At 48.1% G+C, this 16,959-nt stretch overlaps 1 protein-coding gene across 2 annotated transcripts; it reads right to left on the bottom strand.

Annotated features, from left to right (window-relative positions):
* Positions 1 to 1,884: 1,884 nt before the first annotated feature.
* Positions 1,885 to 16,897, bottom strand: ddr2l (discoidin domain receptor family, member 2, like). Of its 2 annotated transcripts, XM_029511098.1 has the most exons (19): positions 16,635 to 16,897; positions 10,987 to 11,085; positions 10,785 to 10,887; positions 10,633 to 10,708; positions 10,096 to 10,248; positions 9,440 to 9,587; positions 8,459 to 8,564; positions 8,198 to 8,387; positions 7,857 to 8,103; positions 7,674 to 7,769; positions 7,306 to 7,448; positions 7,114 to 7,225; positions 6,729 to 6,842; positions 6,057 to 6,301; positions 5,851 to 5,978; positions 5,563 to 5,760; positions 5,237 to 5,471; positions 4,901 to 5,050; positions 4,672 to 4,812 (listed from the first exon to the last, which is right to left on the bottom strand). In XM_029511098.1, exons 2-19 carry the CDS (start codon positions 11,045 to 11,047, stop codon positions 4,678 to 4,680), a joined length of 2,640 nt encoding a protein of 879 aa, XP_029366958.1. In that variant the 5' UTR covers positions 11,048 to 11,085; positions 16,635 to 16,897; the 3' UTR covers positions 4,672 to 4,677. The 2 variants fall into 2 exon arrangements, with proteins under 2 accessions (XP_029366959.1, XP_029366958.1); XM_029511099.1 differs by lacking the exon at positions 16,635 to 16,897 and having other exon boundaries at positions 1,885 to 4,812; positions 10,987 to 11,047.
* Positions 16,898 to 16,959: the final 62 nt, after the last annotated feature.

The raw sequence follows: 16,959 nt of genomic DNA on the forward strand, positions 1-16,959 counted from the left end.
CCAGAGGCTGAAAACACCTCCAACTTTTTAAACTTCAACACGTCCAAAACTATTTCTGACTCAGTCCGACCAGCCAACAGTCGTTTATTCTTCACACATGAAGCTGCAGAGCTTCGGAAACATCAGACCAGTAGGAACCTGAGCTCACCGAGCCCACGTCAACAAACAACCCTCTGCTTAAGGCTTCTTTGTCTGTTAAATTTAGCCTTGTCGCTTCTGCCAGAGACGATTTCAGCGAGATAAAGGACGACTTCAGGATCCGCCCATCGTCATCCATCCATCCAGACACCGAGCCAATCAGAGCCCACGTAAACCGAGTAAAGACTGAGATACTGACATCGGTCAGAGAGGTTTTCAGGGCTGAGGTAGATCCATCCAGTCTAAACCTGGGCCACATGCCTGTTTCCTCTGGCCCAGTAAAAACCTGGTCCGATAGCTCAACCACCCAGACATGGAAGCAGACGGGCCAAACTCGGGCCGTGGAACTGGACTCTGCTCTGGACTGGGAGCTTCATCTGGGAATTCAATAGTTTTGGGTTTCCTGTCAGGTTCAGGAGAAGCAACCAGCAACCAGCAGAAACCTTTAGAAACTGGCTAGGGACTTGTAGACTAAGGTAAAGACAATTAGAGACCATCAGAGACTGTCAGAGACCGTCAGAAACCGTTAGAGACCGTCAGCGACTGTCAGGAACCATTAGAGACCATCAGAGACCGTCAGGAACCGTCAGGAACCGTCAGAGACCATCAGAGACCGTCAGAGACCGTCAGAAACCGTTAGAGACCGTCAGCGACTGTCAGGAACCATTAGAGACCATCAGAGACCGTCAGGAACCGTCAGGAACCGTCAGGAACCGTCAGAGACCATCAGAGACCGTCAGAGACCGTTAGAGACCGTCAGCGACTGTCAGGAACCATTAGAGACCATCAGAGACCGCCAGGAACCGCCAGGAACCGTCAGAGACCGTCAGAAACCGTTAGAGACCGTCAGCGACTGTCAAGAAGCATCATAGACCGTCAGAAACCGTCAGGAACCATCAGAGACCGTCAGAGACCGTTAGAGACTGTCAGAGACCGTCAGGAACCATCAGGAACCATCAGGAGCCGTCAGGAACCATTAGAGACCATCAGAGACCGTCAGGAACTGTCAGGAACCATCAGAGACCGTCAGGAACCACCATAGACCATCAGAGACCATCAGGAACAATTAGAGACTGTCAGAGACCGTCAGGAACCATCAGGAACCATCAGGAACCATCAGAGACCGTCAGAGACCGCCAGGAACCATCAGGAACCATCAGAGACCATCAGGAACCATCAGGAACCATCAGAGACCGTCAGAGACCGCCAGGAACCATCAGGAACCATCAGAGACCATCAGAGACTGTCAGCGACTGTCAGGAACCATCAGAGACCGTCAGAAACCGTCAGAAACCGTCAGGAACCATCAGAGACCGTCAGGGACAGTTAGAGACCGAGACCAACAGCTGCTGAAGAACCAGACCTGTATGTGTGTCTTTCTTTAAACACATCCGTTTTCATTTCTCAGCTGTAAAGTTTTATCACCGTCGTCATGGTGACAGAGACATTCCTTCCACACATCAAGAACAGAGAAAGGGAAAATTCCACCTTAAATAGAAGTCACACTGTTTTGTTTCCTGAGATCTTAAGAGTTGATGCTTCATTAACTGAAAGTTGGAACAATCGAATAAAACAGAGGGGCCCGGACCTGGTTTCTCTGCAGGACACATCAGCAGGTTCCTGCCTCACTGCCGCCCTCTGCTGGCCCAGCTGCTGGACATTTTGTGCTTGAATCTGTTGGAGCCAGAAAGGACGGCCTTAAAATGACGCCAGGCCTGAACACAGTGAGACGACTCAGCTCTTCTGTTGGACACGTTTTACTGTTTATTATCAAGAAAAACAAATAGAGACACGAGACGGTACAGAGTGAGAAAGACTTAGGAACAAATCCCAATATATTAAAATACACAGCTACCAGCCGGTGTACGACGTCTGAAGAAAATATTCAACACTGCTGATTTCCTGTTGGACGAGAAACGAAAAATAAAAACCCAACACCTTTCCAAAATAGAAATAATCAGAGAATTAGCTACAATAAACTCTGATAGATAATCAATTATCACACCTAATCTGCATTCACACACTGAGATATTATAGATCACTTAGACTGTACACTATCCAACTTAAAGACTTGTCTATCTCTCTGATGCAACCAGAACAAAATACACAGGCTCACTGTAGCTAAGGACTCTGGGAGATTGAGTTTTAGTGGTTTCCTTACTTCCATCACCGTTTCCTCATATCCTGAAAAAAAAAACAAAAAACATCCTTTCTCCCTCATTTAATCACATCATTCAGCACAACAGAACAAATCTGGTCAACCACTTTAATCCCAAATAGCTCCCAGTTCTCAAAGGAATGTGGAGAACACACACACACACACACACACACACACACTCATCAATGATACAGTACAAATAACAAAACACACTCAAAGATGCTCTCAAACTGAACGTTTGTCTTCCTCTTTCCTGCGAAGGGGATGTTGGCTGGCGCCATTTTGTATTTTGAACAGATGAAAACAAACATCAAGACTGAAACAAAAAACAGATTGGACATAAAATGAAGAAAATTCTGAAATAAAAATGTAAAATGGATATTTGGGACTTTATTGTGGGCTAACGGATGAACTGACTGTGAACATCGTCAGCTTTTACTTTTAAAGTCAGCTAGCTTGCTGACGCTTCAGTTGTCAAGTGCTGGACTGGAGATTCCATACATCTTAATGAATAAAAATACACAAAAATAAACACAAAGACACAATTCTAGCTCAACTGAAACGTCAAATTACAAGCAAGAAAAAGAAAAAAATGGGGTTGACTGTAGCTAATCCACCGAGACGAACTGCTGATTGTGAAATTTCCGTTAGTCCAGCTGCGCTGCAGTTTGGGAAACTCCTCCCAACTGCTGACATCACAACATCGTTACCTTCGAAAAGATTCACTCAAGATTGTAAGAAGCGTTAAATCCACAGAAACTTTTTTAAACAAAACTCTCTGAATGCTATGCGTCATGAATCAGTACAGAATCTATGTTTTCTTAAATGAACCACCTTGGTCGCGGGGGGCTACCACACCTGTCTCAGGTGTAGCAGGTCCTGCTCCTCAGTGGCCCTCAGCTCTGACACAGTAGTTGTGCTTTGTTTGGACCAACTGGACCAGATCTGGCCTTGATGTCTTCAGACTGGATGAAAAGTCCAACTCAACTAGTTCCAACAATAAAGAACTTCTCAGGTGGTTTTGAAATTAAGTTAAAAATCAACTAGAACCTTATTTGGTTGACAGAAGAAAGGTGAGAGTTCACTTCGTCCCTGAAGAACTATTTTTCTTAAGTTGTGTTACCTTGGTTGGATATAAATCTTGTAACTATAACACATCTCTAACTGACTTCACACTGAAAAAGGCCCTTTTTCTCTTTGGTGAATATTCTAATATGAACTTTGAACGGTTTGGGACTTCAGTGTCTTATTCATGATTGAAGTACTTTAAATTTCCGAATGCTAATGCTAGCTGGTTAATGCTAACCCAAACGGATCCTGACAGAACAGGACTCGTGGTCAAACCGAAACAGATCCTTCCATCCTTCAGGCCTCAGCAGACACAAAGCTGAAGTGTTACCTTGACGTTCGGTCTCTGTGTTTGACCCGGAACCTTCCTGGAGGATTAGAGTCAATGTTGGTTTGATTCTCACTGGAATCACTTTCGTTATCGACGTGAAGTCCTTTTAAATAAAACCACCAATTTTCAGATGTTATTTGTGCGATGTTCTGAGGATGAGTTGGACTGTTTCACTTTGATAGAATAATTTTTAACATGACAACCTCTCCTTGTGCCGCGATGGTGATTCCTCCGAATTCCCCACTTTTACCTGCCGACTGACTGCCAGTCTGGGAGCCACACAGGTTTCAACGCAGCCTCTTGGCACCGTGATGTGAACCTCAGCTGAACAACATTCAAATCCACAAAACAGCCAAAAGAAGTGAAATACAACAAAACCAGAAAAATAGAATAAAAATCTACAAATAAAATCACACTACACTTTGATCCTAACCCTAGCTCCAGTGTGGGTTAATATATGAACATGAATAACAGAGACATGGACACAGTGCTTTACAATAATAATAAAACAACCACAGGGACAGGAGGAAGTACCAAGACCGAAGAGTCTGTCCAGAGAGGAAGAAAGTGAAGTTTATGGCACCTTTGGCACCAAAACAGCATGAAAGTAAAATGCACCTAAAGGTCCGACGAGACATGTTGGTCAAAGAGGCTTAAAAAAATGGGAAACTATGAAACTGGCACTGACAGAAATCTTTAGAAAGCTTAGAAATTCACTTTTGATCTCGCAAAACGTTCCTCTGATTTGACTGGCTTTTTCTCTTCCCATCGCCTCCCCGTCTCTCAGAATAGCTCGCAGCTGTTCCCAGAAAGCAAACCAACCTTTCGACCACAGCCCCGCCACTTCCCTCAGTCCGTCCGACTGCTCTCTCCTAACACAACACCAGTCCTCTCATATCAGTCTGTTGTCCTCCGGGAGTCCAGAGACGGACAAACCTGCCGCCGAGGGGAAGCCCGAACGGTACATCCCTGAGACCTCAGCTCACTGGTTGACGTGGGGCCTCAGGGCTTGGTAAAGTCCCTCGAAGGAAGGTCGGTTTGGGATATCTCGACTCCAACAACGCATCATCAGCTCGAAGAGAGAAGGTGGGCAGAGCGGAGGGGCGTACAGGAAGATCTGGGAGATGGTACAGGAGAGGGAACATGAAGGTAGAAGGTACCCTGGAGGCTAACAACTGACTTTGGGTTCGTTTGATTCATCTCACCTGTCTGCCCTGGTTCCTGAAGAACTCGCCAGTGTTCTCTATGACCTGTTCGTCCGACAGCAGGCTGTACGGCTGCTCCTTGCACAGAGTGAAGATCTCCCACAGGGTGACACCAAACGCCCAGACGTCACTGGCTGTCGTGAACTTTCCCTGATGAGGTCAAATCACGAAGCAGCAACAGTCAAACACTCACACTGATGACCCCAATGACCATTTAGCAAAGAAGAGGGACCAAAACTGATTCCAAAGGAAGCAGTCCACGCCCATCTGGGCCTTCTGGGGTCACGATGGACCAAACTCAACAAACTTATTGTGTCTTTCCCCCCTGTTGCTCACCAGCAGGATGCTCTCCCAGGCCATCCACCGTATGGGCAGCACCGCCCGGCCCTGGATGCGGTAGTAGTCGCTGCTGTACAGATTTCGGCTCATCCCAAAGTCAGCGATCTTGATGGTGAGGCGACGGTCCAGCAAGCAGTTCCTGGTGGCCAGGTCTCTGTGCACGAAGTTCAGGGATGCCAGGTACTTCATCCCAGAGGAGATCTGCACCGACATGTGGAGGAGGTCGGACAGGCTGGAGGGAACAGGAAAGAAGGAGGTGAGGAGGAGTAACGCCGGAGGCCGCCCCCTGCTGTCTGCATGAAATACTGCAGGGTTGAACCAACCTGACTGAAGGGATGTTGTTGGCGTGGGTCAACGTGCTCTCAATCTCGCGCTGCGACAGAAACATGTTGAGGTCTCCGTTTTCCATGTATTCGGTTACCATGCACAACGGGTCGGACGACACGCACACGCACAGCAGCCGGATGATGTTGGGGTCGTTGAGACGGGACATGATCTTTATTTCTTTCAGGAAGTCATTCCTGATGGAAGAAGACAAGAAAATGGATTTGTCCTAAACAGGGACAATTATTCCAATGATGGCGGTGTCCACAGGAAGTGGCGCTGCTGACCTGGCCTGACTGGTGGCATCAGCCCTCAGCTGTTTAACCGCCACCAGCACCGGATGGCCGTCTCTGTCGGGGAGGGGCGACCCCTCACCAAGGAATTCTGGGAGTCCCTCAGCCTCACACAGGTGGACCTGAAAGAGTAAGATGTGAGTCCGTCCTTTTGCGGGTTTTCAAAAACTTTTCAAGCTTCGTCTGATTTTTCCGCTCACCTCCCCAAACTGGCCCTCCCCCAGCTTCTCCCTGAAGATCAGCTGTTGCCGTGGAAACTCGGCAGCAGAGATGTCCTTCCTGGTGAGAGAGTCCACGGTGAGGGCGGGGACGGCGTACATGTTGCTGCCAGTGACGCCCTGCAGCCGCACGATGTCCGTCTCGGCGTAGTGTGGTGCGTTGCTATGGAAACACTGGTGTGGCGTGCACTGCGTGATGTCGGGCTCGGCGTAGCCTCCCCCACACGCTGAGGAAGAGAGAGGAGTCTCAGTCTCTACTTTCAACATGCTGTTCATTTAGAGGGAAACAGACCAGGAAGGAGGGGAGGGGATGGGGGCGTGGCTAACACAGGGGATGGTTAGGGGGCGGGGCTACTATGATTTCTTTCATCCTGCTGTGATGGTGGATGTCGAACATCACAAATGGAAAAGTCATCAGACACTGCGGCATGAAAACGCTGAAGTCACACCTTTCAGCTCTTACCACGAAGCCAGCCTGACGTCATGTGACAGGAAGTCAGCAGGAGGAGGTCATAGAGAGGATTACTGAGGAGTAAGAGGAGGAAGAGGAACAGGACGTAACGGAGATAAACAGATTTACAGCATCAAGAGGAAACGGGCAGGAAACGAACGGAGGAGAGGAGGGGCGGGTCATTAACGTGGCCAGCAGCTCACCTGACGCCTCGGCGCTCTGCGACAGCTCCGGCAGCTTGTTCCTCAGAGCTGCCGGGTTCTGGTACTGGGGGTCCAGCAGGAAGACCCTCTCATAGTGAGGATCGCAGGCGGGGCCTGAAAAAAAAGACAGCACATGGCTGAATCAGACGAAGAACCAGAAGTTCCAGAAGTCCGACATCCCGTCCTGAAATCCACCTGGAGAAGCTGGAATAAGTGGAATAAAAATGGATGGACGGAGGAGTGATCATCCTGCAGACCGACCGTTTTTGTTTTCTCCCTCTCTTTGCACGGAGCGCTCGGATGTCCGAACGTTGCTCTTTAATTCCTGATCTGTTTAACATCCACTGACAACTGGAACAAAACGCCAGTATCTGTCATTGCCCACCTGTGGGGGCGTGGCCAGAGCGGGGCGGCACAGGCGGGGTCTGGAGGATGATGGTGTCGCTGCAGGACGACAGTCGAACTGTGAACTCCTCGTCAAGGATCCGACGTGGAGCCTGAAGCAGAAAAGAGTTAAATATTTTATTACGCTGCAGGAAACAGGAAGAAGCCTTTTATCTCCGCTTGGGCTCCTCACCTTCTCCAGAACCTTACAGACGTACTGACACCAGAGGATGAGGAAGATGACGATGACCAAGAGCAGGATGATGGTGACCAGGCAGCCAATCAGGATGGGCGTATTGGCCTCATCTGGTGGATCGCTGGTTGACGCATTAACGGCTGAGAGGAGAAAAACACGACGACCAAAGATTTAATGATGATTTTATGATTTTTATTGAATTTATTCATTAAGAAACTGCAACCGGAGGTGAATTTACGAACTGCTGATTCTAACTCTATCTAAATCCCATCAGCCCCTCTGCATCCTCTCCTTCCCTCCGACTGTCTGGAGCTGTGCAACCATCCAGGACGTAACAGCTCGAATCAAAAGGTCAAAGGTCATACCCATCTTTGGTGTGGTTGTCATGACTACAGTTGTCTCCCAGCTGGCTGAAGTGGACGTCATCAGCAGGGTCATCTGGGTCGGAAGTATGGTGTCCTCTGAAGGACAAAGAGGAGAAAGCTTTTTTATTTTGTGCTACACTACAGGAATGTAAGTGTGTGTGTGTGTGTGTGTGTGTGTGTTACCTGACTGAAACGAGATCTCGCTGAACATCATCCAGATGTCGGCGAAGTAAAAGCGGCAGCGGAGGGATTTGGCAGTGCGTCGGTTCAGCGGCACTGTGACGTAGCGGGCACTTGGATTCCTGTCATCTAGCACTGTCTTGAACGCCACAGGCTCCGCCTCCCATCCAGCTATGAGGCGGGGCTTAAACCAACAGGACACGGAGGAAAAGATCTTGACGCCACGGGAGAACATGTTGTTACTGTGAACCTGGACGGACAGAAGGAGAAGACTCTTTTCAGCTTACAGATTTTGTTTCCTGCTGCTTTTATTTTGAAAAAGTGACTCAAACAGGAAGGGAAACCTTCATGGAGGTGAAGTTCCTCTGCCTGTCGAACACAAACTCCATCTCCACGTATCCCTGAGTCCCCAGCGAGTCGTTCCTCCAGCCCAGGTAGTCGTAGCCCGGCCACACGTGGTACTGACGCGTCAGCAGGAAGTCGTCCAGGCCGACCACGCCGTCCGTCAGCTGACCCAGGCCGCCAAACAGCCTCCTGTTGGACGAAACGGCCTTCAGTCACACAGATCAGGACAACAACGGAAACAGGAAGTGTGTGCGACTTGCCTCCTCTCATGTGCGCCGTCGTATGTGGAGTCGTTGAGGCTAGCGATGGGATAACCAGGCGGCATCATCAGTTGACCCTCTGGAGCGGCGTAGGAGATCAGGCCATCTGCGATGGGAGGGGCGGGGAGTTAAAGGGCCAGTACGCCAGTTTTATGGAATATAACTCTGATCACACTTATACAAAATCAGAACTGTCACCACAATAAAAGCCCGTTCAGCTCATTTAAACAAACATGATCAGTCAGAGAGAGTCCCGCTAAATAATGTCGACAACCATAAATACAAACAGCTGAGGGGCCCACCAGGGGCCAGAAACAGCTGAGGCCCCCAATGGTCCCAGTTTGAGGTTAATGTTTGTTAAAGATCTACACAAACTGTCAGTTCATGGGACACCAGACAGGGATTCACTGTGGGGCCCTGAAGGTCTGGGGCCTTTTAGCAGGTTAGCGCCTATGCTAACATTCCTTCTGACATATTTCAGCAAACTGTTGATTTGATCCAGAGACGAGTTTTGATAAATAAACTGAGCTGATTCATTCAATCGTTCTTTATCAAAGTCTTCAGAAATAAACATCCAGGTGTTTAATCACATTGGACTCTCAAGCAGATGAAGAAAAGTTGAACACAAAGTTCCTCTCTGTTTGGGTCGTTTCTGTCTTTATCTGATCAGGAGTTCAGCTCATTCATGATGAAAAATCAGCTCTTTATTCTGTCAACACGATAAACTCACAAACGTTCAGAGCTGATCCAGAGGCTCTGAAGGAGACACTCTACTCTGCCGTTTATTTCCATCTCTGGGCTTTGTGGGACTGAACTGTGAGATGAAAATCAGACTTTGATGCTTTTGACAGATAGGAGTTGTGATTTAGTTTAATTGCTGAACACATTAAAATGTTTGTACGAATTTTTACTCCTCTGAGGACGAGTAAACAAATCTGAGGAGCAACAAACATCTGAACCATCGTCCTGTGTGCGTCCTACCGTCCCACGGACAGCCGTACAGCTCCACTCTCATGCAGACGGTGGTGGACAGGTAGGTGACGGGGATCAGACGGATGAGGCGGGTGATGATGGGGGGGTGGAGGTCGTTGATGACGGAAGCGTAGGCATTCTTGTTTCCCTCCATCACCTGGAAACAAATATCAGGAGGAACAGCAGCTCTTATTTTAAAGGTTGTGGGTTCGAACCCCAGAGGCCTTTCTCTCTCTCTCTCTCTCTCTCTCTCTCCTTCATATCCTGTCCTCTCTCTCTGTTTCTGTGTGTCATAATCATAATAAAAATTCCCCAAACTGTGTATGTCATAAACTATAAATCAGTCAGAGCCATTCATGACAGACGGTGATTTCATGTTTTCTTTCCTTAAATCCGGAGATTACGGAGGTTAGGAGACATTGTGTGTCCTCTTGCTGTTGCCATGGCAGCTGGAGACCAACAGGAAGCTGCTGTGTAATGTAATTTCCTGTAATATAAGTGTAAATGACCAGAATCATCGTTTTCTCTGCCCTTCCTTCCTCTCTCCTGCTCTGTTCGTTCTATCGCTCCATCACATGTTTCCTCAACAGATTTTCTTCCATTCTTTCCTTCTGTTGGATGGATTTCCTGTCTTGGCCTTAGCCCCGCCCCCTGTGCCAGCTCACCGTGTTTCCCTGCCGGTTCCTCCATGACTTCCACAGCAGCCCGTCTCTGCTGTAGTTGAGGCGGTAGGCTCGGGCGAACTCGTTCCCGTTGCTCCTGGCGTAACGTCCCTGAGTGCCGACCACCGTCAGAAAGGTCAGCCTGCCCAGGTCCACCTGAGGAGCACACCAATCAGAGGCTGTCGGCCAAAGAACCCAGAGTCTGACAGTTAAGTTCTGCCTCTCCCGTGAACTCAGTCACTTTTCTGTGAAGACTCCAGTTTATGTAGTAGCCCCGCCCCCTAGCCCCTCCCCTTTCCCTCTTAAAAAATGAACCTCATGTTGTATTTCAGAGACCATAAACTCATCAGGGAGGAAAAGGGACATTTTCCCATAGACTTCAATACAATCTGACTACAGCCAGCGTTCATGTCAGTTATATTTTAATGATGCAGTTTCATTCATGACGTTGACTGAAAACTGACCAATCACCAACTTTGTCCTGTTTAAATATGACTTTATCAGCTGTGACCTTTGACCCCGAACAGTGAAGACACAGACCTGCAGGTACTGACTGTCCGAAGGCTCCAGCTGTCCCTCAGGACACCAGGCCCCGTCCCCCTCCTCACGATTCAGCCTGCACACACACACACACATCATTTTCTGTTCCCTCAGTCGGAGCTGAAACAGGAGCTGGGGGGGTTCACACCGACCTGGCGTACTGTGGTCCTGTGGTCTCGTACCATTGGCTGGAGGCTGTGATGTCATCATCTGCGATCCGTCCATCCTGCATGCCCAAGGCGTAGCGACAGTGTGCTGCAGGACACACAAACACACAAAAAGTTGATTTTTGTAAGTGGATGCCGTACATCAGTTTAGTTTGAAGTGTGTGTGTGTGTGTGTGTGTGTGTTCACCAGGGTCAATCTGTCCAATGGCTGCTGTGGCTTGAAGGATCAGCAGCAAGAAGAGGTGCATGATGGTCCGCCGATCACACCAACACACTCGCTACATCTCTGAGAGGGAGAGAGCGAGAGAGAGGTCAGCTGTCACTTTGACCTTTCACTCAGAGTCCTGATGTGTCACTGGACTCAAACTGGACCAGACGACGGAGCAGAACTAGAGTGTGTGTGATTTCACAATACTTCAATAGTGACACAAACAGCAGCCCACTCACAGAGGTTATGCAACACTGACACACACACACGACACCGCCACGGACCGAACACTGAAGCTCCTGATCTGGATTCTGGATCAGTCCGGCAGACGTCTCTGTGGCACCACACAGATGTCGGACAGATGTGCTCGGAGGACTTTGGGACTTCAGCAGATGTTCAGTTTTGTGCAGATTCATTTGAGTTTGATGTCAAAGTGACGTCGCCGTACACAACCTGGACTCCACTGCCTTGTACTGAAGTGTATTCCTCCAAAGTTGTGTGTGAGCTGCTCATCATTAATTTACTGTGTACATTGCTCTTGGATGCAGACGGATAAAGCGTTTGATCAAAGGTCAGAGTTTAGTTTAAACCTCTTTGATTTGCTGAGTAGTCTTCCTCTCTCGTGTCTTTTTTCTCCGACACGGATCCGTTCGGCCTTCAGGAAGTGAGTTCATTCAACAGAAAGCAGCCGCTCACTTTCTGGCAACGACGCAGGGAAGGAGGGAGGGAGGGAATGAGGGAAGGAGTCCTGTGTGTAATGTGCTGGCTGCAGCTCAGATTCCAGCACTGTTGCTCATCTCTACAGCAAAATCACATGACCAAAGAGAGAGAGGCAGCGAAAACCATCAGGAGAAGAAGAATGAGACCAAGATGGAGGCAGAGAGACAGCTGAGGTCGTTTTCATCCACGTGATCTAAAACGACGTTTAAAGGTCTGAAGGCAGACCAGTTAAAGTGTCAGAGAAACCCTCCCAGTCTGGATTCAGAACCTGAACCTTAAAAACAGGACTTTGTGATGTCACTGCCTGAAGCCCCGCCTACCGAGACCCACCCTCTAAATTTTACAAGATTTGGTTTGTTTTTCCCGAAAGCTGCTCTATTTCGTTGGCTCACTCAGAAAACACTCAGCCAATCAGCAGAGAGAATCAGATTGTGTCTAGGCCCAATATGAAAATATTTTCAAATTTGGTTTATGTAGGACAGTTAAACTTTGTTTTCTCCTCCAGACTTCTCTGATTCACGACTCTGTTGAAGAAGATGAACCAAAATATCTTTCAGTCAGATTTCTGTGCAGCATCTAAACGTCATGTCACATAAAATGACTCACTAATTCTCTTCTGTTATTATAAAAAGAGAACAGCAGAAGAACTGACAAAAAGAGATGAATCTATAGCTGCAGCCTTCATCCGTCCCCTCCTCCTCCTCCTCTTCCTCCTCCGTCAGAACAAACCGGAGCCAAAAGCCTCAACATTCCTAACATTCAACGCAACCCAGAGCTCTCTCTCTCCCAGTCTGTGTCTATGTGGCTCGCTCACACAAACACACAGGAATCCACATGCCTTTCTCCAAGTTTCTCTCTCTCTCTTACTGTTACACACAGGAATCTGTCTGTCTCTCTGTCTCTCTCTCTCTGGTCGGGGGTGAATCAGACAGAGTTCACTGAGAGCAAACCAGCAGAAAATAAAAGAGCAGAAGTGACCAATCAGGAATCACTTCACGTTTAAAACACAGCTAATCAACGGCTTGGCGCCGCTCAGTGACAGGAGAGACATGATGTCCCCGTTGTATTGAACTGACGTCGCCCACGCCGGTCTTTAGAATCCACCACCACCTCGTGCATTCTGGGAAATCACCGTCTGTAGGTAACACGGTAACACTTCATCCCTTCAGGAGCCAATCATGGCGCCCAAACCGCTCCTTCTCGGCTGAAAAGACCTTTCTCCTCTTCTCTTTCAATCACACTTTTGTGTTGCACATTGTCGACCTTGTGTAGATATGTGTGATGTGGATTTAACGCTGAAGCTGTTCAGAGAAGATCTGCTGTTTCCAGCCTCACGAGCTGCAGCAGCGTCTGATTATGCAACACAATAAACAATGAGAACACACAGACACACACACAGTCCACTTGTGTCCAGATGCCTGTTGAGGACACGGCATCGTTGTGTTTCTGCCCGACAGTAAAGACTCCCAGCTGCTTATCAACAGGAGTCTGAAGGAGAAATAACACTTCCACCCAGCCAGTTGTGTTTTATCTATCACTGTGTCGCTAACATGAACATCAACAACCGTTCAGGACAAAAGTTGAGTTCAGCATCAAACTTTGTTCCTTCAGTCACCAACATCTGAAGTTAGCATGCTAACCAGCTAGCTCCCATCACTAAACAACAGTTTAGCTAAAATTAACGACGTTGCACAACAGAAAATGAGATGCACATTGATAACTGTGTCCCCTGAATGCAACACTCAACGTTTATATAACGACGGTGTTGATGCGTTCAGGGCAGGAAGTTCTGAGTTGGAGGTTTCTAGGTCACAAGATGTTACATAACTGTTTTACTGAGTCTGAGTGGAGCTCACACAAAATGTAAACCAACTCTGACATGTGGAGGAACTCACTGTTTATTTTAAAGGTCCCATAGTTTACTACTCCATTGCCTTTTATTTTGAAGGGTTGATACTTTTGAGAAGATATATTTCTGGCTTTAAGAAACAAAAATCAGTTTGGTGTACTTTTACGTCTCCTCTCACCAAACGTCCACCTTTAGACCCTTTAAGGTGGACCTGGCCCAGAGTTTAAAGGGCAGGTGTAACCTCAGAGCAGGTGAAGTTTTCCCAGCTTGGAAAAAAGAGCCGCTGGCATCTGAAGAATGTGAGGAGCGCTTGATTTAACATGTTGAGCTCCGAACTGAAGAAGTGAACCAAACGCAGCTGAAGCTGAAGGAAGGAACTGACCTGATGACACAAGTCTGTCTGATTTCTTCTTTTCTCTGCAGACTTTTGAAAATGACTCAAACTCAAGCACACACACAGACACACACACCTGGAGTGTGTATCTGTGACAAACACGCTGCAGGACTCTGATCACACCATCCCAGAATGCACTGGGTGAGAGGTGGCGCTCATACTGGCCGACCCCAAAGCTCTTTTATTTCCTCTAGAAACTAATCTCTTGTGACATCACCCACTGGAGCCAATAGGAGCGTCCGACGTAGAGACGTGACTCCAGACTTCACCATCAAAGATGGAGGATGAGAACGGACGGATAAACACACAGAAGGAGTCAGAGAGTCGGACTGATCAGATCTGATCAGTTTAAGGAGGAAACAGGAAGAACCATCAGGAGGAACGAAACCTTTAAAGACACAGAACATATAACAACATATCCCATGATCCCTTTCTGTTCTTCAGTGCTCTCAGCAGAATGTGACCTTGGACTTCATGAGCTCATCCAATCAGCAGCAGCTCCAGCTGTGACATCAATGAATGAATGAATTCAGACAACAGCTTTTCTGCTGAAGTTAGCATGCTAAGCTAGCTCCCAGTTTACTGTCCCACAGTGAGGCTGATGGATTACACCACACTCACTCACACACACAAACACACACATTCTGACTGTTTGTGTTGTACAGTGTGGATGAAGTGGTGTTTATAAACAGATGCATCATGGGAGCATCATCAGTCCGGTCTCAGCTTGATGTCGGGTCACAGACTTCACACGGTGAGTTCATGACCCCGGGGTAAAATTCACTGGAAGGACATGCTGCCTTCAAGGCCTCAGTGTGCAACTAACCCTAACCCTAACCCCCAACACAGCATCTGTAGTAAAAAACAAACTCCATCTTTGGCTAAAAGCTCACAGACTCATGTGAACTGGGTCCAGGTACAGCTGGATGCGGTTTGGAGGCGATCTGGATCTAATGCTGATCCTGCTGCAGCTGATGGGACAGATGAAGGATCTTTTATTGGCGAGCAGGAGCGCTCACTCCTGCTGAGATTCTTGGTAACAGATCATGATGGCGTCTTGTTTGTGCCGCGACAGTGAGTTCACAAAAAACCGAAACAAAGGCAGCACGTTTCTTTCTGCTGCCATTTTGAAAAATGAAAATGACAGAAAAATACAACACACAAAACAAAGCTGCCATCTCCTCATGTCAGCCACCGCGGTCTGAAAAAGAACCGACAACCATCACGCTGCTTTAGATCTTTATGATGGAACTAAAGTGCTGCGTGAATATTTTCAAACCAGCAACACTCATCCTGAACTTCCTGTTTGGTTCCTGCTTCCTGTTCCTGGACCAAACTCTGACAGTAGAAGAAGAACAAAGGCTTGTTTGTGCTCAGAGAGGAAAACACAAACTGAGATGGTGCAACTTTCTTCTTCTTCAAATGTTATGTCATCTGGAGCAGACACATAAAACCTGAGCAGGACCTGGTTCAGGGCTGGTTTTTCCTCTCAGTCACAGGACAGGGCTCCTGCGTGTGAAGCGATCTTTGTTGTGCGACTGAACGGCACCGGTGGCTCTCACAGTCGGAGCCAAGTGCTGAGCTGCTGTTGGGAAACGGTCAGATTGCGTCACTGCTGCTGTTGGACAGACGGTAAATCAGCGTTTTATTGGCTCACATCACAGACAGGAAGCATCTGAAACACCTGCAGGTTTGTGATCATCAAAACAGCCCCCACAGGTGGCAGAGTTTGTGTTTAATTTTGGAGGGAAAAAGATTTGCAGGCGTCAACACAACCGTCTCTATGACGACGGCTGATGGAGAACGTCCAGGTGAACGCTCTGGACGGACTCGGTGGATCCAGGTCCACGTGAGTGTGGTCTGAGGAGCTGAACCGAACTGTGACATCAGCATTTCTGAGATTAAAGTTTAATATCTGGACTCTTCGTCAGCCCATGAACAACACTCAGGGTCAGAGGTCAGAGGTCAGATAACTCCTGCCCCGGGTCTGACCCTCAAAAGCAACATGATGAAAAATGAAGGCGGAATTCATCAACCTGAAGAAAAGACGGAGGAAAGTCAGCCATCATCATCCTCCCCACACACACACACACACACATACACACACACACACACACACACACACACACACACACACACACACACACAAAAAACACCTGATCTAGGTAATCCAGTAATCCAGACCGGCAGAAACCTGGATCCACTAAACTGGATCCATGAAAACAGCGAATCTGATCAAAACCAGGACTCAACTCATCAAATCCTTCTGATTAGAGCTGGACTGTTGTGTGTTACTGTGGGGACACAACATAACAAACACAACACAACACAACACACAACACCACGTGGACACTCTGTAGCCTGTAACACAAGCAGCAGCCTCGTTTTAAACACTTTATTTTTCTGTGGTTCTGTCAGTAAATGTTATCGGTTTGTTAAAATGAAGAATCACCGAGTGCTCATCTGACTGACTCATTATTTGTTGTCCTGTTTTGTCACGTGATGAACTCGGTGTTGTTCTGTTGTTTAGTAAATAAAAGTTTTGGGACATGAAGGCATGCAGTGAACCTGGACCGGGTCTAGGCCTCAGTCTGCAGGACCAGAACTGATCCCAGCCGAACCGTCCAGGTCGGTCCTGCCACACACACACGGTCAGCTGTCTACCTGTCCGCCGGTTCCGTCCGGATCCACAACAGCAGCGAGCGTCTCTCCGGTCCGACCCGTTTTTCCTGGCAGTCCGGGTCCTGGTGTCAGGTCTTGTGTTCGGGTCCAGACGGGCGGAGCTCTGCTCAGAGAGTCATGGTGGAGAAAACTAACGCTGAGAGTCCGTCCGGCGGTTCGTCCGTAACTTCTTCTGCGCTTTTCCGTCTTTTGGGCCGTTTGCTCCGCAGACCGTCCGAACGGAGCTCAGACAGAGGAACAAAAAGTTTCTGTGTTTACATCACATCCCGTTTCCGACCGGGGGGGGGGGGGGGGGAAAGGGGGGAGG

Source organism: Echeneis naucrates, chromosome 9, assembly GCF_900963305.1.
Source record: "Echeneis naucrates chromosome 9, fEcheNa1.1, whole genome shotgun sequence".
Classification (NCBI taxonomy): domain Eukaryota; kingdom Metazoa; phylum Chordata; class Actinopteri; order Carangiformes; family Echeneidae; genus Echeneis; species Echeneis naucrates.

What these genes read in the sequence shown, in the direction of transcription:
- ddr2l (XM_029511099.1), bottom strand. Translation starts at nt 11,047, where the DNA reads ATGCACCTCTTCTTGCTGCTGATCCTTCAAGCCACAGCAGCCATTGGA. An exon ending in CGGACAGTCAGTACCTGCAG is followed by an intron (nt 10,249 to 10,632) that starts GTCTGTGTCTTC and finishes TGTGCTCCTCAG; the next exon opens with GTGGACCTGGGCAGGCTGAC. An exon ending in CCTGGGAGAGCATCCTGCTG is followed by an intron (nt 5,051 to 5,236) that starts GTGAGCAACAGG and finishes TGACCTCATCAG; the next exon opens with GGAAAGTTCACGACAGCCAG.